The sequence below is a fragment of the Myotis yumanensis genome, unplaced genomic scaffold (genome assembly GCF_028538775.1).
Source record: "Myotis yumanensis isolate MYYU_CA2020_CCGP unplaced genomic scaffold, mMyoYum1.0.hap1 SCAF_3, whole genome shotgun sequence".
NCBI lineage: Eukaryota > Metazoa > Chordata > Mammalia > Chiroptera > Vespertilionidae > Myotis > Myotis yumanensis.
Genome location: NW_027223754.1, coordinates 27,623,240 through 27,649,992, shown reverse-complemented (window position 1 = coordinate 27,649,992; position 26,753 = coordinate 27,623,240). Strand labels below are relative to the sequence as shown.

The 26,753-nt window shown below is 42.3% G+C and overlaps 1 protein-coding gene across 5 annotated transcripts in view; it reads right to left on the bottom strand.

Moving 5' to 3' along the window:
- PSD3 (pleckstrin and Sec7 domain containing 3) overlaps window positions 1-26,753 on the bottom strand; it is a 429,912-nt gene that overhangs the window by 251,112 nt on the left and 152,047 nt on the right. For 4 of the 5 annotated variants that reach the window (XM_070408519.1, XM_070408520.1, XM_070408522.1 and 1 more), the window contains 2 exons: window positions 17,032-18,139; window positions 13,653-14,048 (listed from right to left, as the gene is read on the bottom strand). In XM_070408519.1, coding sequence (XP_070264620.1) covers window positions 13,653-14,048; window positions 17,032-18,139 — 1,504 coding nt within the window. Of the gene's footprint in view, window positions 1-3,150; window positions 3,430-13,652; window positions 14,049-17,031; window positions 18,140-26,753 lie in introns of those variants that run through there. The other variant, XM_070408524.1, reaches the window with a different exon arrangement.

The window sequence follows — 26,753 nt, the reverse complement described above, 5'->3', positions numbered from 1 at the left end:
AAGCCAAACACAACAGCAGACCAGGCTGACTGAACCACACCCTCAGGCCAGCGAAACAATGACTAAAATCCTTGCTGGAACCCAAGCCAGGCTCTGCCTCCCCAGAACTCCAGGACTGAGTGTTTTTCTAGCAGGTTCAGCCCAACAGTCTGAGAGAAGCCCTGTGCCTCACACTCCTGCAAGGCTCTGGCCTGATCACATGAACCAAACAGTGTGGCTAGAGCTGAACCAACCGGTAAAGCACATTGGGCTCTTGGTGACACACCCAGCTGTGCAGGCAGATCCCTTCAAGGGAGCTCCCGAACCTTCCACACACTGTGCTGTGGAATTGGAGACCGAGCTGCGTGGGAGCTGGCGACACGGACAGCTCTCTCCATGCCAATCTGTCCTTCTGCACCAGGAAGGTAGTTTCCAATTGGTTCCCAATGAGCTGCCCAGACCTCACCTCGCACAGATACACTGGAAACCACCAGCAGATTCTTTCTAGAAAGTGACACCAAACGAACTCCTATTTGAATTTTTACCATTGGCACATACTCCTTTCATACTTCAAATTAAACTTAAAAGCTGTAAGGATTATAGACTATACTGGGAAGTCATGGAGGCAAACAGAGAAACTGACACTAAATGGAGTCCACTCATAACACAAGCAAATTGTGTAAATTAAAAGCTTTAGAAGCACTGATCAGACATGAAACTTGTATATAACAAAATGAGGAAAGACTTACAAATTACCTTCACGGCAACAGAAGAAATGGAACAATTTTTGGAGAAGAAAAAAGTTTTAGTATTTAGTACTTACTCTGTGCCAGGCATTTTCACATATTTTACCTGCTCAATAACCATGGGAAAAAGATGCTGTCCACAAGTTACAGTCCAGGAAACAGAAGCTAAGCAGTTAGTTAGCACAGCTACTAACTCCTGGAACACAGAGATAGAAAGGCCGCCCTAGAAACACAGATAACCCTCCACGAGCAGAGGGCACTCTGCGCCGGTAGATGGGAAGATCGCGGAAGAACAGCAGGTCCTGACAACCATGTCACTCTTACTCCCAGCATGGGTCACATGCCACCGATGAGGTACAAGTGTTGCAATGCCATTCTCCATATTCAAAGATGATGAAACCAACACATTATTGACAGGCAGGACAGGAGCCTAATGATGTTCCCACTAAGTGTTGATGGATTTGCACTAACTGACCCACTTTTCCCTCCCAGCCCTCCTTGCCACCAAAGGCGACGTTCAAGAGGTGACCGTTCAAGAGGTGACCGGTGGCTAGGAAGAGGGGCCCCCTGTGGGGTACAAGGCACTATAAAGGTGCCACCTGGAACCCTGCCACATGCTTACAGCATAGCCACAACTCTAACTCCTCCTCAGGTGCCTCACATTAATTAGAAAGAACAATTTAAACATAATAGCAGCCAAGGTTTATTAATATTAATCGAGCTTTTATTAATGCAGGAGAAATTTTGCTTAATGCTTTTCATACATTGCACCTTGGTTAATCCTCACACCACAGACCCCTCATATTAGCATCTTTACATGTGAAGAAACCAATCAAGAGTAATTAAGTAACTTAACAGAGGTCAACAGTAAGAAGTAGAGGTGAACTTAAACCAATGGGCCTATAATGCCAGGTCCAGGCTCATAACCACTATGCGTTATGCCTCTCACAAAATACGTTTCACATCCTTTTTTTCAAGCACTCTCTTTGTCCTTTATTATTAAAGCTACAAAATATCCACTTAGAAAGAGGTAAAAACTTTATACTGATGGGACACATAAGACAAATGATATAAAATACTGGAAATAGGCGGGAAGAGATCAACCAAAGAATTTGTATGTATATATACATAACCCATGGACACAGACAATTAGGATGGTGAAGGCCTGGGGCTGGGGGTGGGGATGGGCTATAAGAGGTCAAATGGGAGGAAAAAGGGGACATAAGTAATACTTTCAACAATAAAGATTTTAAAAAATAAAATATTGGAAATATGAACTTAAAATTATGAACTTAAAAATCTGTAACCAAGGCAAAAAATACCAACTTACCAATACATAACCACAAACACACCTGCTATGATCAGCTGACTAGCCTGTATGTTCAAGAACTGGGGTTCTCACAGGCTCTGGGGTGTTCACAAATCCTTTATCCCTAAGCATCTCAAGAATGGACATAGCCCTAGCCGGTTTGCTCAGTGGTTACAGCATCGGCCTGCAGATTGAAGGGTCTGGGCTTCGATTCCAGCCAAGGAAACGTACCTCGGTTGCAAGCTTGATCCCCAGCCCTGGTCAGTCGCCCACCAGGACGCGTGCAGGAGGCAACCAATCGATGTATCCCTCTCAAATTGATGTTTCTCTCCGTGTGTCTCTCCCTCTCCCTTCCACTCGCTCTAAAAATCAAGAGAAGCAAATATCCTTGGGTGAGGATTAACAAAAAAAAGCAGTGGAGGTAATGTCAGTGCACTTGGCCGGAGCTCCTCTTTACCAGCACTGACGTTACACCCTGCACTTGTCTATCCCTGCGGAACATGAACACAGAGAGAGACCTTCCCAGAGATAAGCCGTGCGGCTGAAAGTCCCACAACTCCAGGAAAAACACACCAACAGAAACAACCCCTATGACTTTTTTCTTTAGATGACTGGCTAGCCTTTGAAGTTTCAAACCAAATGCCGAATTCTAAGACAAATCATGTTCTATCCCAACAACACAGTGCCTTTAGAGCAGTGATACACCAAAATAAGAATGACAGCCTTGTGCCCTAGGCAGAATGGACCCCACTGAATGACCAGCTCAAATTGGTGACCTTCCAGCGCCTGAATGAAGTTCCAGTTTCACAAAAGGTATCTGAAAGCGCACAGTCTCGGAGCCCCAGGCTACGTCCCACCACAAGTCTATGCTGGGAGAGTCTCATCTGGACTAAACATCAGAAACCCCTAACAAATACACGCTTCTCATTTCTGTCACCTTATTTAGAAAACAACCTCTAAGAATGATCATTCTCCTAAGTTTCTAAGACTTTCTTACAATGTTTTTCGTTTGAAATAAAACAGCTTAACATTAAGGCATTTTCTATAACTACCATCATATATATTATCCAGCAGGGCCTAGGACCAAACAAAGAAAACAAGCGGAATTCCAGTTACCTCCATCGGCAAACAGTCTGCCCACAATTTTGTCACAGATACAAAGAGCATTCTCCCGGTCCATCTGCTCAGCAAGCCTTCATTGTCTGCAAGGGCCCTTTTAATGGACTTCCACAGCTGCTTCTGTGGTGCGTGCACACGGCTGCACACGGACTCCACAGTGACATGCTCCCAGAATGCCACTATACCCCTCAGGCGCTGAGGGGCAAGAACTTGGAAAAGTTGAAGTCCTTCCCCCTCTGCCCAGCCTCCCCTCCAACAGGCAGCTTCCCTCCAAGAGCCCTGCTTCAAAAGTCCAGACCCAGTGAGGTCACACATGACCTCACAAACCTCCAGCTTAACTCTTTGGAAGCTGGGCAGCAGGCTGACAACAGGGAGAAAGTTCAACCGGCTTAGTTTATGTGGAGCGGTTGCTGCTAATGGGAAAAAGACAAGGGTGTCCAACACCATTAAAAAAAGAAAGTCAACTCTGCATTTTCTTTTATAGCACTAAGGTTTTTGAAATACTATTTTTAAGGTCCATAAATTCCTAGAGCAACACACATTCCTGGCCCTAGAGAAATGACTGAAATAGGCAACAAAACTGATCTAATTCATTAATGATAGACAGTTCAGCTGTGTTAGATTCACACTTAATCTTATATGTGATTTGTTTTCCAACTTGCAGTTTTGTGCCTGTCTTTCTGCTATTATTGATGTGAAAATAGTCATGTGTCCTGTTGTTCACATCCTGTGTCAGACAACCAGAAGTGGGCAACACTCCCAGCTGTCAGACAGGCAGCAACTGCCACAGCCCATCTGAGAATCTGGGAGCTGGGCGACCTGATCCACAGGACAGCCACCAGACCTCACTAATGGATAACAGAGGCCGCACCAGAGCCCTGACAGGGAAAGGAGCTGGTTTCATTTCATTTTCTTTCCCGGGCATTTTCTTTGGGCTCCTGCTATTTTTGTTGGGATATGGGAATTATAAGGATCAGGAGATAAAATAACTAAAAATTACGTTATAGACAGCTGTAGATAAAATTACATACTCTCAAAGAAAATGTAATATGCCCTTTCAACAATGTCTTGGTTCACCCAGAAAATGATAACTTACAGTCTAGTAATTTTATTCCTAAATATATACCTAGCCTAGAGAAACACTCCCATGTGTGCACAAGATGCCACGAATTACAATATTCATGGCTATGCCATGCCATGCCATTTGAGATAACAAAAATACAAGACAGTCAAAATGTTCATCAATAGGAAAGTTATAGCGTATATTCATGTAATGAAGTCTATACAGCAATTCATAAATTGGGTTTATGAATCAGTAAGAATGAGTTTGAAATACTGAGCAAAAACAAGCAGGTTACAAAAGGAAACAAGACGATAGCATCTACATGAAGTTCAAAAGTATATGAAAGAATACTGTATATTGTTTGTGGGTGCACACTTATAAACACCCATAGGTAATGGGTGCCTTTAGGGGAAGGAAGAGAGGAATGGGACCAGGGAGGCATCCACAGTTTGCGATTCACCCATGTTTTATTTCTGAAACTGGCTGGTGAGGACATGGGTCTCTGTTGTTTTCTGCACGTCTGGTATGCCTGCAATGTTTCAGAAGCTATAAAGTGGCAACGGCATCCTGGCTACCTTTTTGAGGAGAGCTGCATGTGTTCAGTCCAGCAGACTAACAGAACAGGAGGCAGAAGTGCATTATCCCCTCAACTCCCAACTTCAAACCCCCAACCCAAGCAGCTGTTACTCTTTCTGCCTCAGTTTGGTTCCATCTGGAAAGTCATCCCTGCCCCAGCTCCCCCACAGCTATTTACACATGCCCACCTCCTCCTTCAAAGCCCACTGCAAAAAGCATGCTAAGTGGCCCCAGCCTGGGAGCCTTACTGTCTGGCTCTCTAGGTCCTGCACCAGAGTGATTTGTGAAGTCATCTTATCTGCCTCCTCCCTGGGAGACACCTAGTACCTAGCATAACACAGCTGCTAATTATGTTCTTCATTCAACAAAAACTGAGTGTCCAGTATATGTGCTGGACCCTGTAATCGGGTCTCTGAGTCTCAGGACTAAAGACTTGAGTAGTTCACTGCCTAAGAGGCAGGCCCATACCTGACTAAGTACATAATATCATATAATGGATCCTAAAATAGTTGTTAAAGGAATGCTGAGTGTGAATAATGACCCTTTATGGTTTTGTTTCACAATAATAATTATTCAATGTCTCTTATTTTCTCTATACTAAAGACTTTATATTACCACTCTTGTCAGCTTCCTTGTGTTGGGGAGCTGCTAAATAGAGTAATTATAACCACAATAAAACTATCATTAAATATCCTCACCTTCAAGTAACCTAAGGCTCTTAGAATTATTATTGCAGATATACCACATCCTAAGTCAATCTGACCACAGTCCATTTATACCAGGTGACTTTGAAAAGTTTTGAATAGTTCAAGCAGTGCTATTACTGATAATCACAGTTATTATCCCCTTCCCCAGATAAGAACGTTGAGGGTTAGAGAGATAATTCACCAAAAATTGAACCAAAGCAGTCTGACTTAAGAACCCACACTCCTCCCTAGGAAAAATGATACTGTTTCCTAGCAGGAAAATGGATCAACACCTATATTTCTAGAGTAGGAATAGGCACCCTATGATCACCAGACCAAAGATGACACGAGAAACCATTCTGAGGCTCACAACCAGGTCCACTCAACTCACTTGTATATAAACCTCTTAGGAGATTTCTCCCTGCCACCAGCACAGAGACCTGTAACAGGCCTACTCCGCTGAAGGAAGGAACTGTCAGCTTTGTATTCTGCATCTAAACAGTTTCCAGTGCGTCTCACACTTTAAAGCGCTTATAAGTCACCTGGGATTTTGTTAAAACACACATTTGAGAGAATAGTCAGGGGTGAGGTCCCTTACACATTTCTAACGAACTCCAGGAGAGGTTGACAACCTAGGCTGAATATAAGATTCACCTGTTTAAAGCTATCACTGTACAGGTGACTCCAGTGATAAAGTTCAGGGAATCAGAATTTCTAAAAGCTCCCTACACAACTCTAATGTGCAGTCAAGTTCCAGAAACCTGTTCTAGAACTTTCCTACGTTAGATCTGGTCCATGGACCACTGTGCTTCTAGACCGGTGCTTCTCAAACTTTACTGTATGTAAACCGCCTGGATATCTACTTAAAAATGCAGATTCCAATTCAGTTGGTCAGGGTGGGGCCTGAGATTTTGCTCTCCTAACAAGCTTCCCAGTCCAGGCTGCTGGGGACCAAGACTGTGAGTAGAAAGATTAAAAATTTCAGATTAGTGTGTGTGGGCTTTCCTTTAATAATTCCAGATTTGGAGACCAGCAGATATCTGGGGATCAAGGCTCCGGCACAGGCTTATGAGGTAGCATATGAGGTGTGGGGATTATGAAGTCAAAGTATTTACCTAACATTGGTTTACATGCAGCTTAATATTAATCCTCATTAGCATTCATGAGAAAGATTACATTCAACTCACCCTGCACCATGGTCACTCCGGTACTGAATAGTAAGGCTCTATTAGGGGCTTGAGCCAATTTAATATTATAGAAAGCATATAAGATCCATAGGAGAAAAAGAAAAGCAAGATTAAAACACAGGAAATGTACCCATTTGGGGTTTTGATAAACTAGTATTCCTATGTAAAATGCCTTCAAAAAACTATTTATTTAGAGAAGGTCTTCTTTTTTCTTCCTCAAACCATGGCTCAATGGACAACTTTCTCATCCATTGTTGCAAATTTTGTGTTAAGTGACCTCTGCTGAGAGGAAATGTTACTGCTTTCTTTGAAAGTTAAATATTACACTGATATATGAATAAAATGATTGCTGTAGCACCAGTTCAAATATTAACTGCCAGCCCCGTTTTTATTTAGAGCTACGATTCTCCTTGTAATAATAACATATAGCGCCAATGCCCTTTACCATTTGAAGTCTTTTAGTATATTCCTTAATAAAAGATCATCCACTGAACCAGCACCCACAGCTCCCTTCACACCAACACCCACCAATATCCTGGGCATTACTGTGTTTGTTTTAAAGCTTAAACTACAGAACTAGAAGTTTCTGGGGAACCCTATTTCCAATTCAGGAACATTTCCGGATGTCAGCCCCAATTTATACGAGAGTCACCCAATAAACGGAAAGAGCCCAAAACCACCAGAGCTGGGCCAGGCCTGCCTGAGAGGAACCAGAACAGCAATGACCGGAGCATTTAGTTTCCACACTGTTCTCCATGACAACCAAGCCACTGTCAGAGAGGGGAGGCAAGTGCAGAAGAGCTGCCAGGAAACTCACCAGAGAGAGCACATTTTCTCCACAGAGGGAATCGGAGAGATGCGCAACACCCAAGGGCGCCTGCATGTACGGCCTCAGACCACTCCTAACTCTCCATGAGCTCGCTGGCACCCACAGCTGCAAGCCTCACCTCTAAATGGGACTCCCACGTCTCTCCAGCTGAGCTGCAGTCCCACACTCTCACTAGCATTTGCAGGTGAAGGACTCTCGATTCCCTCAAACTTAATTGTTTCAACGGCCCACTACAGGGTGCTCTCCTGCAAACTGCTATTCTCTCAGACTCCTGAGGTCCTTACTTGATTTCATGTCATCCAGGCTTGAAATCTCACAATCCTTTTGACTCCGCTTGCATGTCTATGTTCAAACAGCCACCAAATCCTTCTGGTTTTTCATCTTCACCAGGCTTTTTCTTATGTTTTCTTATATTCCTGTTGTTCAGACTATTGTGAAACTCATGGCAGGTTTACAATGAATATCCACAAACCAGAACTTGGCAAATTCTTACAACAAAACTGTAGATTGGGTGGTAACTTATCTCCACTTTCCCAGTAGGGAACCAGAAGTTCCTTGAAATGAAGCAACTTACCCCAAATCAGGCAGCCAGTAAAGAGAATGACTTGACCTCCTGTTGTTTGTATTTATGCTGCCCTCCTGCAGTGCATTGTACTCTTATGGAAAAAAGTGACACTTCAGGAAGTTCAGATTAGCTTAGAGTTTGTGCTGGCAGCTCAGAGAGTGGTACGGGTCTTGAATATATATGGTGGAGTGACAAGATGACTGTTCTCAGGTGCTATTGTTGCTGGTATTATTATTCATTTTCACTTATTTCTCCCCTACTATATACCAGGCCTTGTTAAGCCACTTGATCTTCTTGATTTTTTTTACTACTTGATTATAATCTCATCTTCTTCACCCTCCCACAGCAGATAGGTTACACTGGGAAAGGTTCCTGGATTGTAATTTACTAAAGATCACACAACTAGTAAGTAACTGAGGCAGCATTCGAACCCAGATATATGATTGGCTCTGAAACCTAGCAGAGCCTCCACCCCCATCACTGAGCAAGAAATCCTTTGTGGTTAAACAAACAAAAACATCACCATTACAACTGCTTCAGGAAGCTAGAAAGAGAAAAACGAGAACCTATTTTCTACAGAACAAGTTTTAAAATGTGAAAGAATAAAACTGAAAAGATCAGGAGAGCCACAGCCACCAGAGCTGAGCCTTGAGGCAGACAGCCTCCTGCTTTGAATGACACAGGAGCCCGGAGCAGGGAGCTCCATGGTCAGCCAGCTCTCCGAAGGCAGTTTCACAAGATCAAAATCTGTTCCTCTGGCACCAGTTTAACTAGATCACGCCATTTTAGTATTTACACAAGCCGGTAAAATGCCTGCAGGTTTTAAATTTGGGATAAAAAAAATTTTTTGAAATCACACATCAGCAAATTTCTGTATTCATCTAGTTTCATGGAACTTTTTTCCTAGGCAGAAAGACACTAGAGAGAGAGACTAGCTGAGGAAGAAAGAGGATCCTTCTAAATGCCAGCATTCCACTTGAGAAGGGGGAAAAAACAAGAGGAAGGCACCAAACCACAACTACCAAATTCAGAGTGGACCCACGTCCTGCGGAGCACTCTCCTCAGGCATATCAGTGGCACACAGATGTAATCCACCTCCTCTGCTGCACTGGTCTCCTGAGTCCTCGGTATCCTGAGCCATATCCGAGAGAAAAACCGGGAAGCTGAGACATAAAATATATCTATTACACTAAAAAGATCAGTTTAAAAGGAAGTTTTATATATCTCAGAGAATCAAGAGAGAAGCTTCTGCCAGAGTGCTATATTTGCTATCTGTCTTTTCCTGTCTGTCCAAACCTAAGCTCAACAGAAATGGACAATATTCAGCTCTGTTAGTGGTCACAATGACAACATCTGTGCCTTATAGTCTCCAGGTCAGAACTTACTGATTGGAGTTGCAGTCATCAGCTGATGGGCCGACAAGGGAGAAGCACCCAGACACAAAGGAACCCATTGCAACATGTATTACTGTAAGTCTCTAATTATCCTTTCTAATTTTGGAGCCATGTGACTGGACTTCACACAGCACTGCTGACCCACCAGCCTGAGTGCTCTGTAGCTGGACCACAAAGGGAGGGGATGATACTCTTTGCTCCTTCATTAAAATATTGTGTTACATTCACAGGGCGAGCTATTTCCTGGCGGACGTGTGGTTCCCTGGCTCAAGCTTGGTGTTCAGAACACTGGAGCACCTGAGAGAATTTAACTCTTCCTGTCTAGATTTACTCCAGGATCTTAAAGAAGTTTTCACCTTATGAAGAGTGATCTATTTGCTAACACAAAGGCATATGATCCTTTAAAAGACAAACAGTGAGCACACATACTCTTTAAACATGTCCTTTCTCACCTGATATGAGAATACTGCAGATTTGAATATTTCCTTCTGTGACTTAAGGGAAGAACAATCCCCCTCTAGCCAGCAAAGTGTGGCTCACTCCCAGACCGCAAGGTACTTCCTGAGGGAGAACCAGATGTGCTCAAGTGCTACAACATCCTCACCACCTTTCCAAACACTCTACCTTTCTCTAAAGCAGCAGCAATGGAGAACAGTGTCTCCTGAGTTTAAGAGAAATCAAATACTACCACTGAAATCATTTTCAGCAACTAATGGCACTTACTGAAACAGAACAGGGTTAAAAATATATATATATACATAAGCAATGCCAAACAAATGTCTTTTCGTTTTGAAACAAAATTTGCCCGAGTTCAAATCCTGGGTATGTCCCTTACTATCCATGTGACTTTGAGAAAGTTGCTCAACTATTCTGTGCCTCAGTTCCCTTGTCTGGAAAATGAAGACATTAATAGTTCCTTTCTCCCAGCTTGTTATGAGAATTAAGCACCATGTATTTACTAAATAATAAAACCTATGGGAGGCATATGACATAAAACTGTGTTTAGAGACTTACCTAAAGTATTTTATAATATTTTCTACTGGCTGTCAACTAACATTAAAATCAATACCTCAACAGGGATGGGCTTACTTTTCTTGGATTATGTCTAGCTGGAATCACAGAAGCATCCTCGGGGAGATAGATATCATCCCCTTTCCTTTTCTCCTTCTTCAGAGTTAACTTTATCCAGTTCAGTCAGGATTCCTCCCCCACCCCAGCCCTGCCCAGTCCACTGCCAAGAAAACAGGAGGGGCTGGTGAATAGATATGGAATGCTAGGCATGTGTCCTTGTTTTATTTATCATTTTTCTTGTGTACATATCACATTTATTAATACACAGTTGAAAATGTGTTTTCCTTGAATCCTACCACTGTAGCTCTGAGTCTTGGCTAAGGGAAGTCAATCCTTTTCACTACTGTGCAGTCAGCATTTTAGTCTGGATTTCCTTCATAGGTTCAATACCTCTGTGTCTGCCTCTTTACCTCTGCAGAAGAATGCTTCAATGCAGAAGGAATTTTTAAAAGCCGGCTCATTGATTACTTTAAAATTTATGGAGACATGTTTATTAACAACTTGGTAAATTTTTTCTCCAACTGAAAACACACCACCAACAACAAAAAGTAGCTCTACAATCACCAGCTCAGACTTCTGGCTCTACAGATCTAACGGCATTGAGAGAAATTAGATCAAAGGAAGGATAAAGATGAGACCAGGCAGCTAGAATAGTGAATGTACCTGGTCTAGGAGTCAGGCCATTTGAATTCTGGTACAGGATCTATCACCAGGTAAATCCATCCCACCAAACTGGTGCTCAGATTCTTGACTATAAAACAAGGCTATTTAGGGCCCCACTTCAAACTGGAAAATGTCATAATCCTTCTACCTACATTACAATTCCGCTGGTGCTGCAACTTCTCCAAGGCACCAAGAGGCAGAGCGGGTAAAAACAACAACAACAACAACATATGCAAGTTATCAGTTTCTTTAAAATTCTTAAGATCATTGAGATTGCCCTATCTTTTCTAACCCTGAATAGAGACATATACATGTGGAAAAGTGCCCAGAGCTGGGTGAGAAGTTCAGCTGGCTCGTCTCTAAGATGCTTCTCATTCAGTCTTATCGTTGGGCAAGATCTCATGGTCCAACAATGCGCGTGACGCAGCTGAAACCTTATCCCAAGAAGGCTGAAGTACACCACTGTCTCAATCTGAGGTGCTAAAATACTGTAACCTTACCCAATGTCCCCTTAACTATCTAACTCTGCCCTGCTAATGATGGCACTTAAGCTGGACACAAGGATGATGCCTTCCTATTCTAAGGGAGCAGACCACACTTCAGATACACCTTTCACCCAATTCCTTCCTGTTCTAACTCTGTGAATTTTATTTACTTACCCTCCCTGTGGCTTCTATAGCAAAGCCTATCGGCCTAAGACACTCAGCTCCCCAACCTATTTTGGGTCTGTAATGTAAGTAACTTTCACTTGCCCCAGAAAGTTGGATTGGAATTTCAATGAACATTTCTGCATCGCCTGTGCTATATAGCATTTTATCACAATTGTCAGTAGCACCATCTCAGAGATATAGGAAGTCTAAATGTGGGCTTATCAGCATCCAGTTCTGAGTCATACATTTACTCAAGTTCTTGCTTTGTACCAGGTACTCTGCTGGATACTTTATTTATTTTTCCAATATTTTTTTATTGATTTTTTGAATTTTTTTTTTTTTTTTTTAGAGAGAAAGGAAGGGAGAGTAAGAGAAAGAGAAACATCGATGTGAGAGAAACATTGATCAGCCGCCTCCTGCACACCCCCCTTCCCCACTGAGAACTGAGCATGCAACCTGGGCATGTGCCCTGACCAGGAATCAAACTGGCAATCTTTTGGTGCATGGAATGACACTCAACCAACTGAGCCGCACCAACCAGGGCTCTGCTGGGTACTTTAATCTCAATTAGCTCTTTAAATTTCACAGTCACACAGAGCACTGGGATCATTAGCCCTATTTTGCAAATACATAAAGCAGGTTTCAGAGAGAAGGAGTGGCTTGCCCAAGTAATTCAGACCAACGTTTTCTGCTTTTGAAACCTGTGATCTTTTCATTATCTCACTGTGACCCAAGAAGACAACCAACATCCGTGGTCCATTTCACATGGAAACGCACAGCTACATAGTATAATGTCCCAGTCTTGAATGTACTCATCCAATGAACTATAGACCATAAACAAACTGGTGACAGAAAATGCTTAATACAGGATGAACTGCTCATAAAAGAGGTTCCTTGATAAACTGTACTATGAATACTGACTTTTAATAAAAGCACTGAGCTTTAAAACAGTTTATCCCTATTCAACCTCCCTGCCACCTCCACCAACACACACTAACACACTTGAATTTAGGAAAACTATGTCAAAACTAAATCCATAACATCTTTGGGAAGTTTTGCATGCTCTGCCCACCAATGGAGATGTTAAAGGACAAGTAAACAGCCCGAGGATGATGAGCAAGAGGAAATGAAGTGCTAGATAACCCATAAACAGGGGTCACTAAATGACAGGTATGACACATAGAACCCATGTAATATCATTTTATCTCCCAGGTAGACAAATCCTAATGTAGAGGGAATAAATATGTATAGTCTTGACCAAAGTATCAGCTCTCTCCAGCACCCACCTAATCAGATCCTTCCCCTGCCATCCCAGGAACAGAAAGACTGCCCGACAACAGGACCTTCCAGAGCAAAGGGCTGCAAGAGGCTTTGGTGACCATCAAACCCACACTCTCAGCTTTCAATTAAGGAACCTCTGGCCGAATCAAACAATCTGCTCCAAGTCATCAACCAATGTCAGTGTCAGAACGAAAGCCAAGACCTATCTGTGTCCGTAACAGCACCAGGCCCTGCCACCAAAGCTGCGTCATCGGAGCTGACATCTACCCCTCCTCACTCACAGGTGTACGTTCAGGGCTGTGGCCAATGTGTACATGGTCATCCAATAAACGAGGCACCGCAGCTTGCCAATTTGGCAAACCACTAAAGGGTGCTCTACCTGCCCCTGAAACCCAAATTATGTGTTGCTCACATCATTCACTTACATCCATAGAAACTGGCCAAATGCTTTTCAAATATATTCCATACTCTGATTTCCCAGAGAGAAAATGATACAAAAACCACCAGCACGAAAATAGAGAATGGGACTAGTACCTTCCCCAGAAGGCAATCTCCGGGGTGCCTTTCATGTAGATGGATTCCCCAGCGCCACTGAGCCCATTGGTGATCTCGCTAGAAGAGCCCATCACGATGCCGCCGTCTGAGGAGACGCTCAGGATGTCGTGCTGTCCCCCCACTGACGTCCTCTCCAGGAACTGACCGCCTTCTTTAATGCGCTGCTGTATCATGGGAGTGAGGGGCATCTCGAAGCTGAAATAGCTATCGGGCTCTGAGTATAATGTCTCCAGGGACTCAGCACTGTAGTATAAAGAGGTGTTATCCAAGATGGTTTCAAACTGGGAGCTGTACACATCAGTGGAGTCCTCCGTGTACCCGGGCCCAAGGATGTCATCCTCTCCTCCCGCAAAGTGCTCCTCGTGGTCAAGAATCCTGCGAAGAAATGAGAGTGAAGAATTTCAATATCAGGTTAACTTTTTCTTTGATTCCCCCCCCCCCCCCCCCCCCGCCCTTCAACCATATAAAAAAAATAACATTCTGTAGCGCTAACACTTGTATTCACTGGGCTTACATCTTAATATATTTGGGAAGAAAGATACCATAGAAACAAACTCAGGTTGAAAAACATAGCCTACATGTGCTATACTACCCTCAAAATAATTTAACATAGGTTCAAACTAGTTTCCTAGTATGTGAATACATTAGTCCAATGAATATTTCAATAAAATATTCCCATTTCAGCCAACTAAACTCCACATATTCAAATAATTAACAGCTACCGTCATGCTTAATTTTAACAGAAGCAAGTAAATATGTTGTGTAAACTTAATGGAGTAAAAATACACTAAGCTTTCATCAGTCTATTAATACTTTCTGATTTAAAGACCAAGCACCCTCAAGCAGATGACATTAGAATCTAAGGGCTGCCCCCTGCTGACAATAAGGCAGAACTGCAGAGAGATTCCAAGTCCAAAATTAGACAGTGAATAACCTAAAAAAAAAAAAAGCCCACAGACATGTTTACAACAAGGCTAACCAAAACAGTGAAAACCTAGAAACAATTTTTAAGTTAATATACAGAGGTGGGGCATTAATTAATTAATATGTATCAGGTTCTTCAAATATTAAAAATGAACATTACAATAAGTAGGTAAAATTTTTAAAACTCAGGCACATGAGGTCAAGAATTAGAAAAACCTGGAGCTGGATTCTGGGTGTGCTGAGTGCTAGCTATGTCACCTAGCAACTTAACCTCTCTGAGCCTCAGATTCCTAAAAATAGAAACAAAATAAAAATAGGGATAAAAATACCTCATAAGCAATCTACATTCCTCCTAGATATGATAGGATTCATCTTCAACAATACAATTGTCTTGGTTGTTTTTAAATGACTAAAGGCCTACCACATACCAAGAGGGTTTCTGTCTCTTAATGGCTTCTCACTATACTTGGAATAAAATGAAAAGTTCCTATGATAAAGCTCCTCCCCACACACTGATTCCCACCACTCTCCCCAGCTCCTTATGCTCCAGCCTCACTGGTCGAGTGTCAAGTCTTCAAACTTGTCATAAGGCCCTTGCTTCACACAACTCCGGGCACTCCAGCAGCCTCCTCTGCCCTTGTGAGTCCCTCTCCCTGGAATCTTCTCCCTCTGTTCTCTGCCTGGCTAACTCACAGTCATTCCTCAAGGCTTAGCCTAATGATCACCTCCAAAGAAGGGCCTTGCCCAAGTCATCAAATGAATTAGCCTCTCCTGTCTTCAAATGATTCTTTCTAGTGTGTCTCTCTCCTTTACCCTACAGAACCTAGCACAATTTGTGGTCCTATAATTATTAATGTGTTTTTGCGGTCAATGTTTATCCTCAGCAGTAAACTACATGAGGGCAGTGACCATGGGCTGTGTCTATTTTTGTTTTGTTTTGTGTTTTGGGGGTTTTGTTTGCTAATTCTCACCCGAGGATATTTTTCCCATTGATTTTTAGAGAGAGTGGAAAGGAGAGAGAGAGACAGAGAGAGAGAAACCTCAATGTGAGAGACACACATCGATTGGTTGCCTCTGCATGCACTCGGGGGAGCAGGGCCGAGGATTGAGCCTACAACCAAGGTACATGCCCTTGATCAGAACCAAACCCAGGATCCTTCAGTGCACAGGCTGAAGCTCTGTCTATTGAGCCAAACCAAGCCAGGACTGCTGTGTCTATTTTAAACATTCCTTTATGCCCAGCATCTAGCAGTGTCAAGGACATGGAAGACAATCAAAAAATATTTGTGCGAGAAAAGGAAGGAGGGAAGGCGGGAGGGAGGAAAGGAGAAATGAATAATCTACACAACAGCAAAAATGCATATTCCATGGAAATATAATTGCTGAGTCATGTGCCACATATCAAGGCTGCTTCTGAGGGAAGTCTGAAGATTTTATGTGTTAGGGGATGGGAAAGGGGGAGTGGAGAGAAGAAGCCCTGATAGCCATTCCAAAGGAGCCTCACTCTCCTCGTACTTGTAATTAATTATAGAGGAAAAGGCACTTCCCTATCCCAACCAGACAAACAAAAAAAGTGCTTCAGCTTTGACGCTGATGTTCTCCCTTAAGAACAATGAAATGTGGCGTCATGAAGCCAGGGCAGAAAAGATGGTGCAAATCTGAAATGGTGCCTCAAGTGACTGCCGAAAGGAGCACTGTGTGGCCAGACCACGCACACAGGAAGTGGAGAAAGACGGGGCATGTCTTCCATTGACCCAGGCTCTCAGCTGGTGTGGATGTGATGTCAGAAATGAATGGAAAGACCAGGAAATACCATATGATGCTGAGTTTACTTAGCAGGGACATAATCAAAACATGCTCTTCCTGTGAGAAGGGATTCTCATGTGAATGCCACAGAACAACTGAATTACACAGTCTATTTCTAGCCTCCTGACCTCCTCTCTAATCCTAAAACACTGAGCCAGCCCCTCACTCAGAACCTCTGTGTTCATACATGTGTGTAGGCTGGATGCAGGCACTGGTGTTGCACCCAGGAAAAATGCCTTAGTTAGGATACAATGACTACAGGATATGTCAAAAGAGTCCAAATCTTTTCATGTTATTAAAGATAATTGTGGGGTATTGTAGTTACCTTGATGTTGGAAAACCTGAAGCCTGTCAAATATAACAAAATGTCAGAAATGGATTCACATAGCTTAGCATTCAGTCTCTCAATCATTCTGCTTTTCTGGTCTGTGCCTAATGGACAACTTGATAACAAGATCACCCGAATATCTGGGATACTTAGAAGGAATCTAGCTTACAGAAACTTCTCTTCTATTGTTTGATAAAAAGGACCCAGGAAATTGTGAGCTGAGTTCTCAAAGCCAAGCGTGGATAATCGTTTCCAACTAAATGTACCAGGACCACAGGCAGTAGGACTATGGGGGCTCACCTCTCCTTGTTTCTCTCCAGTTCAGGCTTCTCCTCAAGATGGTCTTTGTTTTCCTTTAGGAAGACTTCATCCTCTCCACCCTCAACAAGAGGCGCGGGGGGAAATGTCCCCGAGCTAGTGGCCGGCCTCTCTGAAGGACCTCTCCAGGTGTCGGCCCCAACACGCTCGGTGAAACCAACTGAATTACACAAACCAGCAGAAGAGATGAGGTGGCTTGGCACTTTGGAAAACCCCTGACTTTCAGGAGAGGTAGTCCTGTCCGAGGATGTCTCAAAATCCGCAGGTTGCCATGTCTCTCTTTTCTTCCCTCCTGTCCACAATATTTCCACCCCTTCAAATTCCACATGTTTGACCCGGCCAGGCCGTCCCGTGGAGCTGCCTCGATCACATCCCCCTGGGTGCTCTCTCTGCAGGTCAGACCTCCCCTCTCTCAGGAAGCCAATGCTGCCCGCAGAGCTGTGGGCTGTCGCTGGGCTCCCCAGGGAGGACCCGGGACAAGCTGGCTCCTGCACGCGGAGAGCCCCTTTCCTCCCATTGGCAGTTACCCGGGAAAGCTCCCCCTGAGCTTCTCCACTTAGCAGCACAGTCAGATCCTCCTGGATGCGCAAAAGAACACCTTCCCCCGTCGTCACTTCAGCTGAAAGAGGTATATCTGGTGGTTTTTCCTGGCCAGCAGGGAACAGTTTATTGGCTGTCTGTGTTTGATGACTGGCAGTGTCCAGCTCTTTGTCCACCTGCTGAACTGAGAGACTAGAAACAGCATCTTTGTCCAGTACCTTTGTAGCCTGTAACGTTCCAGAAGCTATTCTGGCTTCTGTAGCTTTCAGAGCAGAAATCAAAGAGTCTATGGGTTGTAAACTTTGTTCCTTGAGGTGACTTTGAGAGGAGCCCCCTAAAACATCTTTTGGTCCTTCTATAATACTGTCGAGCCCAGAGTGGTGGCTGGGATGAGGCTGAACCCCCTGCTGCCCCTGCGGGCAGCATGGCGGAGACTCTGTATCAAACTCGAGAGAAGTTCTTAGGCCTTCTCCACCGTCCTCCATGGTCCCATATTCTGGAAATTCATTTGTGACATTCGGTGGGAGTAAAGTGCTTCCTCCATGATCACCTATGAATAGAACAGAATGGACACGTGACTGGTTTTGAACAACAGGTTCGATGTGTGTCAATAAATATCCACACCTATTAGGCACTCAACGGTCTTTGATTCTTTCGCTGTCTCCTTCCCCCTTACCACTTCTCATAACCTTGCCAGTGGGCACTGCCACTTACCTTACATGTAACCACACAGGTTTTGGCAGAGAAGGAGACAATTTAATGACACGGGCCATATCTAACCTACTTCTGATAAAGTCCCACACATGCAGCTCAGTTGCTGCATGTGCAAAAGAGATTAAAATAAGGACACGTATCACTTTCCAAATACTACTCATGAAACAGCAACTAAAATATTTATATTAGGCATAACAACAATAGCCTTACGATCCAGCCAACAATATTTGTGCAGCACAAGCTCTGAGATAGAGCCTCAGAAAAAAGATGTGAGCTATTTAAAGTCAGTAAATATTTTTTCAGCAGGAAGCCTCTCTGCTTCACTGTTTGATTTGTGGGGCGTGGGGAGGGGAATGCTTTCAGAACATCCCTGAGAAATGAGTGAAGTCAAAATGGAATAGGAGACTTAATATGTGGAGAAAAATTTCCAGAATCCCAAAATGCATAAAATTTAAATGGTATCTTATGCAGAATCCCAATATATGAAGCAATGAAAAGATTAGTATGTATTTAAAATATTGGATCAAATTTATATTTTCTTATTCATATGGCAGTCAGTGAGAACAAGGAAGACATTCTCATTAACAAAAAATTAAATTGGGGGGAGTATGGATAACAGTTACAGTCATATCAGCCTTGGTATCCAATTTCCTTCAGAACTTGGTTTTGGTTTCTTTGTATCAAGAAAACCTTCATCTATACTAGACATGCAGTGTACTTACGTTGACATATTTTTGAAAGAGGATATCTACTGTTATTGTTTTGTGTTTTTTAAATGTATTTTTATTGATTTCGGAGAGGAAGGGAGAAGGAGAGAGAGATAGAAACATAGATGATGAGAGAGAATCATTGATCAGTTGCCTCTTGCATGCCCCACACTGGGGATCAAGCCCACAACCCGGTCATATGCCCTGACTGGGAATCGAACTGTGACCTTCTGCTTCGTAAGTCAGTGCTCAACCCCTGAGCTACGCTGGCCGGGTACTGTTGTTGTTTTTTAAAGCACTGATAACTGTACCTGTCCTATCGAATGAAGTATTTGACAAATGTCTGGTACTACACATTGAAATAACATGAAAGACTTGATTCTAAGGCATGCACAAAATGAGGTAACTTGGAAACATAGATTAACATGTTATCCAGCAGCTATTCAAGTTATGCAAAATTTTATGAATAGTAATACATCTGAGAGTGCATACTGTTTCATATTCTATTTTTTAAATAATTTGAAATATATTTTTAAAATTAAATTTGCATCAAGTGTTGATGGAATCCAAGAAACACTTCTCTGTGATGGCAGGATTTAAAATACCTTCATGAGGCAGAACTAAGATGATGCAGCTGCTGCAATCTAAGAGGAAGCGAATTTTCAAACCCTGATTTTGAAAAGGAAGACAGTGAAAAACAATAAAGGCCCCTCTTCCTAGGATGGTATACTGACATATTTAATTTTTCATTAAAGAATGTCACAGGACTTCCAATTTGTCCCCCTTTTAAGATTCAGTCGTTTTTAATATATTCATAACATTGAGCAGCCATCACCACTAATTCCAGAACATTTCATCACTGCCATCCCCCCAATAATACATGTATTCATTAGCTGTCACTCCCCATTGCCCTGTCTCCTCAGACCAATCTGCTTTCTATCTGTATTGAATTGCATATTTAGAACACTTCATGTAAATGGAATCATCCAATATAGCACTTTATGTTTGTCTTTTTTCACTGACACAATGTTTTCAAGATTTATTCACACTGTAGCATGTATCAGAACTTCATTCCTTGTTATGGCCAAATAATATTCCATTGTATAGATATACCAGTGTCTATAAGTCATTCATCAACTGATGAATATTTGTGTTGTTCCAATTTTTTGGATTATGAATAATGAACATTTGTATACAAGTTTTACATCTACATTTATTTTCAATACTCTTGGGTATACACCTATGAGTGTAATTTCTGGGTTATGCCTGATTGCCGGAAGCCGGTCCATCCTTGCTGCTTGACACAGTCGCTGCAGGAAAGAAACATCTGCACAGCATATGTTTCAAGGGACCTGGCATATATAGCATATTGTTCTTAATATGTTTGCTCTCCTTAGCACCATGTGTTTTAACCAAGGTCACCTCTCCGAGAAAGGTTGTTTCCCCAGGTGGGGATTTTTCCCTGAGGTTAGGGAGGAGATACAACCCCTTAATTAAGTGCCAGGCGGGTAGTTAAGCTACATAATCTTTACTCCCTGGAATGGAGATAAGAAACGCCCTAACCTTTGTAATAGAAATTGACAGGATTAAAATCGGCTGGTATAAATATGGATGTAACAAGACAATAAACATCAGATTGTCATCAGATCCTGATCAGATCCTAACCAGAGCTTAGCTGGAGTTCCTAACCAGAACTTTGGCTGGAGATCCTGGCTAGAGGTCCTGACTAGGCTGCTGATCAACTGAAGGCTGTCTTCGTGTCATTCCTTCTTAGCCGACTCCGTCCACACCTTTGGGGACCCCTGGATCTGCTGGGGTTGGACTCCAGCACCTAATGTTTTGAGATACGGCCAATCTCCCAAAGCAACTACACCATTTTACATTCCTATCAGCAACATCACAGGGGTCCATCTTTTTTATGATAGTCATCTCAGGGGGTACGAAATGGTATGTCACTGTGGTTTTGACTTGCATTTATTTCCCTAGTGACTACATTAATTCTCCCAAGTATTTTATTCTTTTTGATACTATGACATGTAGAACTATGGGGTTTTTATTTAATTTTCACATTATTCATTGCTAGCACACAGAAATACAACTGGTTACTGTATGTGGAACTTATACCCTGCAATCTTGCTGAATTTATTAGTTCTCAGCTTGTTTGTAGATTCCTTAAGATTTCCTCCTCTATACATGCCATCTCTGAATAGAGAGTTTTACTTTTTTCTTTCCCGTCTGGATACTTTTTCCTTTTCCAGCAGGATATTGAATAGAAGTGGTTAGGGCAGAAATCCTTGTCTTGTTCCTGACCTTAGGAGAAAGCTTTTAGTCCTTCAGTACTAGGTATGATGTTAGCTGGGTGTTTTACACAAACACCCAGTATCAGGATAAGGGAGGTCCCTTCTACTTCTAGTTTTTCAAGTGTTTTTATCATGAAAGTGTGTCAAATTTTATTAAATGCTTTTTCTCTGTCAATTGAGATGCTCATGTGGGTTTTGTCTTTCATTTTAGTAACATGATGTATACTATTAATTGATTTTTATATACTGAACCAACCTTGCATTCCTGAAATAAATCCCACTCAATCATGGTGTATAATGTATAATCCTTTTTATATGTTGCTGGATTCAGTTTTCTAGGTTTGTTTTTGTTTTTTTGCATCTATATTCATAAGCAATATTGGTCTTTTTCTGGTTCTGGTACTAGGGTAATGCTGACTTCTCAAAATGAATTGGGAAGTATCCTAAATGGCATTTTTTTACACCTTTTTATAGTTTTTTAGGCTTTAAACAGTTTTTTTCTCCCTTAATCGCTCAAGGGACTTTAGTTTCTTCAGCACTTTAAAGCTATAAATTTATTGTTAATCTTCTATACTAATAAAAAGCCTGTGGTTGTCACGCTGTGACAACTGATCAGCAGGAGGCTGCATGCGCATGCGGGCAGGCATGTGCAGGTGGGCAGGGGTGCCTGTGCTACTGGTCACCAGGAGATGCATGGAGCACCTCTCTGTCCCTCCCCCCCAGCTCCGGCAGGCGCCAGCACTCGCTCCCCGCCTCCCTCCTGCGGGCGCACCACAGCTCCTGCAGGCTCCCACCGAATCCCGTGGTGGGAGGCCTACTGTGTGCGATTTCGCGTGTTGGGCCACTAGTATGCTATAAAAGGAAAAAAGTGAACAATCCAAAAACATGTTTTTCTTTCTTTAACACAGTTAAATATCTTAAAATGATTAGAGAAAGACTTAATTCATAGTGGGAAATATTTCCTTTAGATTTTACAATGCTTTTCATTACTTCGGAAGCTAAAGTATAGCTTTCCAAAAATTCATGATTACGGAATATAAAATTCGTGAAGAAATCTAGTAATTCATAGACCTAACATAATTGAGAAAACAGGCTCAAAGGAATGCTGTACTTACCAACATGACACAAGCAATCAAAACCAGCTTGTCTATCCCACCTCTGCTACTCCTATATCCCTTCCCTCCCCTCCATCTCTGCTGGTAGGGAGGTACAATAGGATGTGTCTTCTATCTTTTCCCTGAAATTTAAAAATATCTTCTAAAATGGTCATCCAATGTCCAGCCTCATTTTTCCATTTCATCTTATGTAGCATAATCTTTCTAAAACAAAAATTTAGATTGCTTTCAGTAGTTCCCCATTGCCTACAGAATAAAGTCTCAAGTCCAAACTCCTTCATCCAAAAGTTAGGATCCATAATCTGGTCCCAATCTACCTTTCCCAATCTACTGTCTCACTTGACTCCCTTTTCAAAAGTTATACCACTGCTTCTCTAACTGAAGGAGGGGGGCAGCACATGAACACCTTGAAAGTGTTCTGTCCAATATACGGGGGGCAGGGGTGGAGGCAAAAGTAGGTTTACAGCTGTCCATATGGAAAATAACACAAAAATTAGTAAATAATAAAATAGTAATACAAGATTAAACTCTGGCTCTGGCCAGGTGACTCAATTAGTTGGAAGGTCGCCCCATACACCAAAAAGGATGCGGATTTGAACCCAGTTGAGATGCATACAGGAGGCAACTGATTGATGTTTCTCTCTCACATTGATGTTACTCTTCCTCTCCCTCTCTCTCTTCCCCCCATTTCTCCTTCCATCCCCCTTCCTCTCTTTAAACATATCCTTGGGTGAGAATTTTTTTTTTAAAAGAGGAAAAGAATAAAGTCTGTGTCTCACATATTCACAACTATAAACCTACTTTTGCCCCACCCTGTATACTGAAAATAAAGTTAATGGTATGTACACACTGAGCTTTATACTTCCTGCCTTTGCTTAACCTCTTTTCTCCATATGGCATAGTTTTTCTTCCTATCGCCACATGATCGGATTATTTTCACCTTTCAAGAACTAATTAAACTCCCTCTCCTTCAGTAAGCCTTCCCACAATCACCAGCTTTGCAAGAAGTCACCTCTCCTCCTTAAAATGTCCAGAGAATTTTAGCTGTGCATTACATATAGTACATATGCTTGAAATAAACATGATGTTAGCTCATATTTTAAAGCTTCAAAAGGCTACAATTTTTTGCCTATCATGAAGTGTTTTAACGAAATTGCCCATAGTGACCATAGAAGCCATCTGTGAATTTAACTACAAAATGTACTGTAGTGAAACCCAGTCAACAAAGAGAAGGAAAGTTAAACTTTAACACTGAGTTTTTTCTAACATTTTACATTAACATCTATAAAACAACCACTAAAATAAAAATTGGCCCAAAGAAGAGTGAGCATAAAAAAATCAAGAAAATGGGCTTCCAAGAAAGTACTTTACTGAACATCATTTCATTTACATTAGTCAGTTCATTTAGCCTCTCAGAACATTTATTTTCCCCATTTAAAAAAAAAAATGATTCTTTATTGTTGAAAGTATTACACGTGTCCCTTTTTTCCCCCATTGATCCCCTCCAGCCTGCCCAGCTCCCTCCCAGGCCTTCAGCACCCTATTGTCTGTGTCCATGGGTTACGCATATATGGTCTTTAATTACCTCCCACCCACCCACCCTCCCTCGCCTTCCCTCTGAGATTCCGCACTCTGTTCTATGCTTCCATGTCTCTGGATCCACTCCATTCATCAGTTTATTTTGTTACTTAGGTTCCACATATGAGTGTGATCATGTGATACTTATCTTTCTCTGACTGGCTTATTTCAGTTAGCATGATATGCTCCAGGTCCCTCCATGCTGTCTCAAAGGGTAAGAGATTCTTCTTTTTTACTGCTGCATAGTATTCCATGGTATGAATGTACCACAGCTTTTTTATCCACTATTCTATATTTTGCCCATTTTTAATGATATTCATTAAAATGTAGCTTATAAAGGAGACAGCAAATGCATTAATTGTGGGCCAATGCTTGTGATGCCTTTTTTTTCTTTTTGAGAGTACATTTATTAAAGCTGGGGAGGTGAAACCAGGAAGGGCTTAGTGAGGAGGGAAGCAGCCTAGGCGAGGCTGCGGTAAGCTCCGTGGAGAGTCAGAGAAAAGGAGGCCTTGGGGACCAGTTCAGGGGGTTAGTCTGGGTCAAGACTAGATGGCATTGCTCCCCTGGTTGCAAGTCTCATGGGAACCCTGACAACGTGGGGAGAAAAAGCACACCGGAGAAAGAAAGGGGGAAGAAAGGCGTGAGTGTGCCCCCGGGAGAGAGAGAGAGCTTGCGATGTCTTGATATTACAACTTGGCAACTGGTCAACGAAAGGAGATCAAAGGGAGAAGGACAAAGGCAGAGCCCTGTGTGACAAACAGCCTGCTTCCCCATTCTAATCAGTCCTTCTGCTCTAAGTCCACTGTTCTAGTTAGTACTGTTCTCACACGTTTTACTTACTGCTTACCTAAATAAGGACTGGTACAGGCCAGGGAAAATGAGTGTTCTTGGAGGCTAACTGACTTGGTTAAGGTACATGCAATGATGTTCAATAAAGTACTCCATGCAACATTAAGTCAGGACTAGATTCCTAATCGTTTGTTTCTCAGGAATAAATTCCTGGGAAAAACTAAGAGGCCTCTGAGTTCTCAGACTTTCATTTTTAAGAGCAGCGACGTTACCAAACACGATAAAGAATGAAAAAAAATCTTCCAGTTGTAGCTTCTGGATAGAAATAGCCTTAAACCTCATGAGACAACATCGGATCCTTCCCTCCGAATAAGGCGCCCTTTGCTAGAATGCAAGAGCGGTTTATGTTTGCTGTCTGCGTTTCTTGTCACCTCTTGAACTGTCTTTAACAGCAAACTAAACTTCATAAAATATTAATCCTGACCTTTTTATTTAGAATTTCTGATTTATTCTTTTATGTTTAAAACTCAGGACTGTTTAGGGTATTTTAAACACACACACACAAATTCTTCTTTTACTTTACTGTTTTCTTTCTGCGCCCTTTTAAACAGGGTCATACTTTCCATTAAATGTCAGTCATTTCCAAAATCCATTCACTCAACTCAGCAAACATTTATTAATTGCCTGTTACATACTGAACATAGGGGATTCACAGCTGAATATTGCCAAAGCATGAAAAGTCTGCTTAGCTCGCCCTGCAGCACGTGATGGGTGCACAGGGGAGAAATGCAGGCATAAGCAGACACAGGAGTAACACAGGCTGCTGGCAATGGTGCAGGTAAGATGGTGAGTGCCTGAGCCAGGACAAGGCAGATAGATGGCACAAAGGTGCAAGGGCTGCCCCTTCTCCCTCTCCAGCCAGTATCCACACCGTTATCAGCCCCTGCCTTTGTCCCCGCTCTCTTTAATTTCAGCAAGCATCCACAGAGCCACTGCTCAGCCTGTGCCAACTTCTGATACCTAACGTGTTAGAGCTGTGCTTTGCCTTCTGTCAGTCTGCATCTATTACTAATGTAAGAACCCAACTGAAACTGAAATAGCTGTTACTCCTCCAGAAAGTCTTACTAAATTAGTGCTGCCCAAATTTGGTCTGATATATGTGACAAAGGGATTTGCTAAGTATAAAACAAGGACCTTTAGCGCTTACCTAAATATAACTGCACACTAGTAGAATCTAAATTAATAAAAGTTCATAACTTTACTGCATTGATTTTTCCCCTTTAAGGATAGAAAATGTAGTATAAAATGTGTAGGAGGGAAGGGGAGAGAGAAGAGCTTTCTACACTCACGTGAAATATATATACTTTTCAGGGTATCTATTTATATTCCTTCAGGAGTCATCCTTTTTCACCAGGAATCTTATCCACAGCTTTCTGTATTTGGTCAGATTCCCAACAAATGATTTCCTGTTGTTTAGTAAAAATGCTTTTTTCTACAAGTAACTAAATCCACTTACTTAAAATTTTTCTTTTTGTTTAATATACTGAGAAAGAAATGGGATACAATTAAGAAGATACAATTTCAGGCCCGGCTAGCGTGGCTCAGTGGTTGAGCATTGATCTATGAATCAGGAGGTATGGTTTGATTCCTGGTCAGGGCATATGCCCGGTTGCAGACTTGATCCCCAGTAGGGGGTGCACACAGGAGGCAGCCAATCAATGATTCTCTCTCTCTCTCCCTCTCTCTCTCTTCCTCCCTGAAATCAATGAAGATGTATATTTTTAAAAAGATACAATTTCGAGAGTGCTTAAGGTTGTGTATTAAATAGTTGTCCATTTCTGGAACATGAGGACAGGATCATCTATACTAATAAAAGCCTATGTGGTCGTCATGCCCTCACGCCATGATGCCCTCACACCGTAACAATCCATCACCAGGAGGCTGCATGTGCGGCAAGGCAT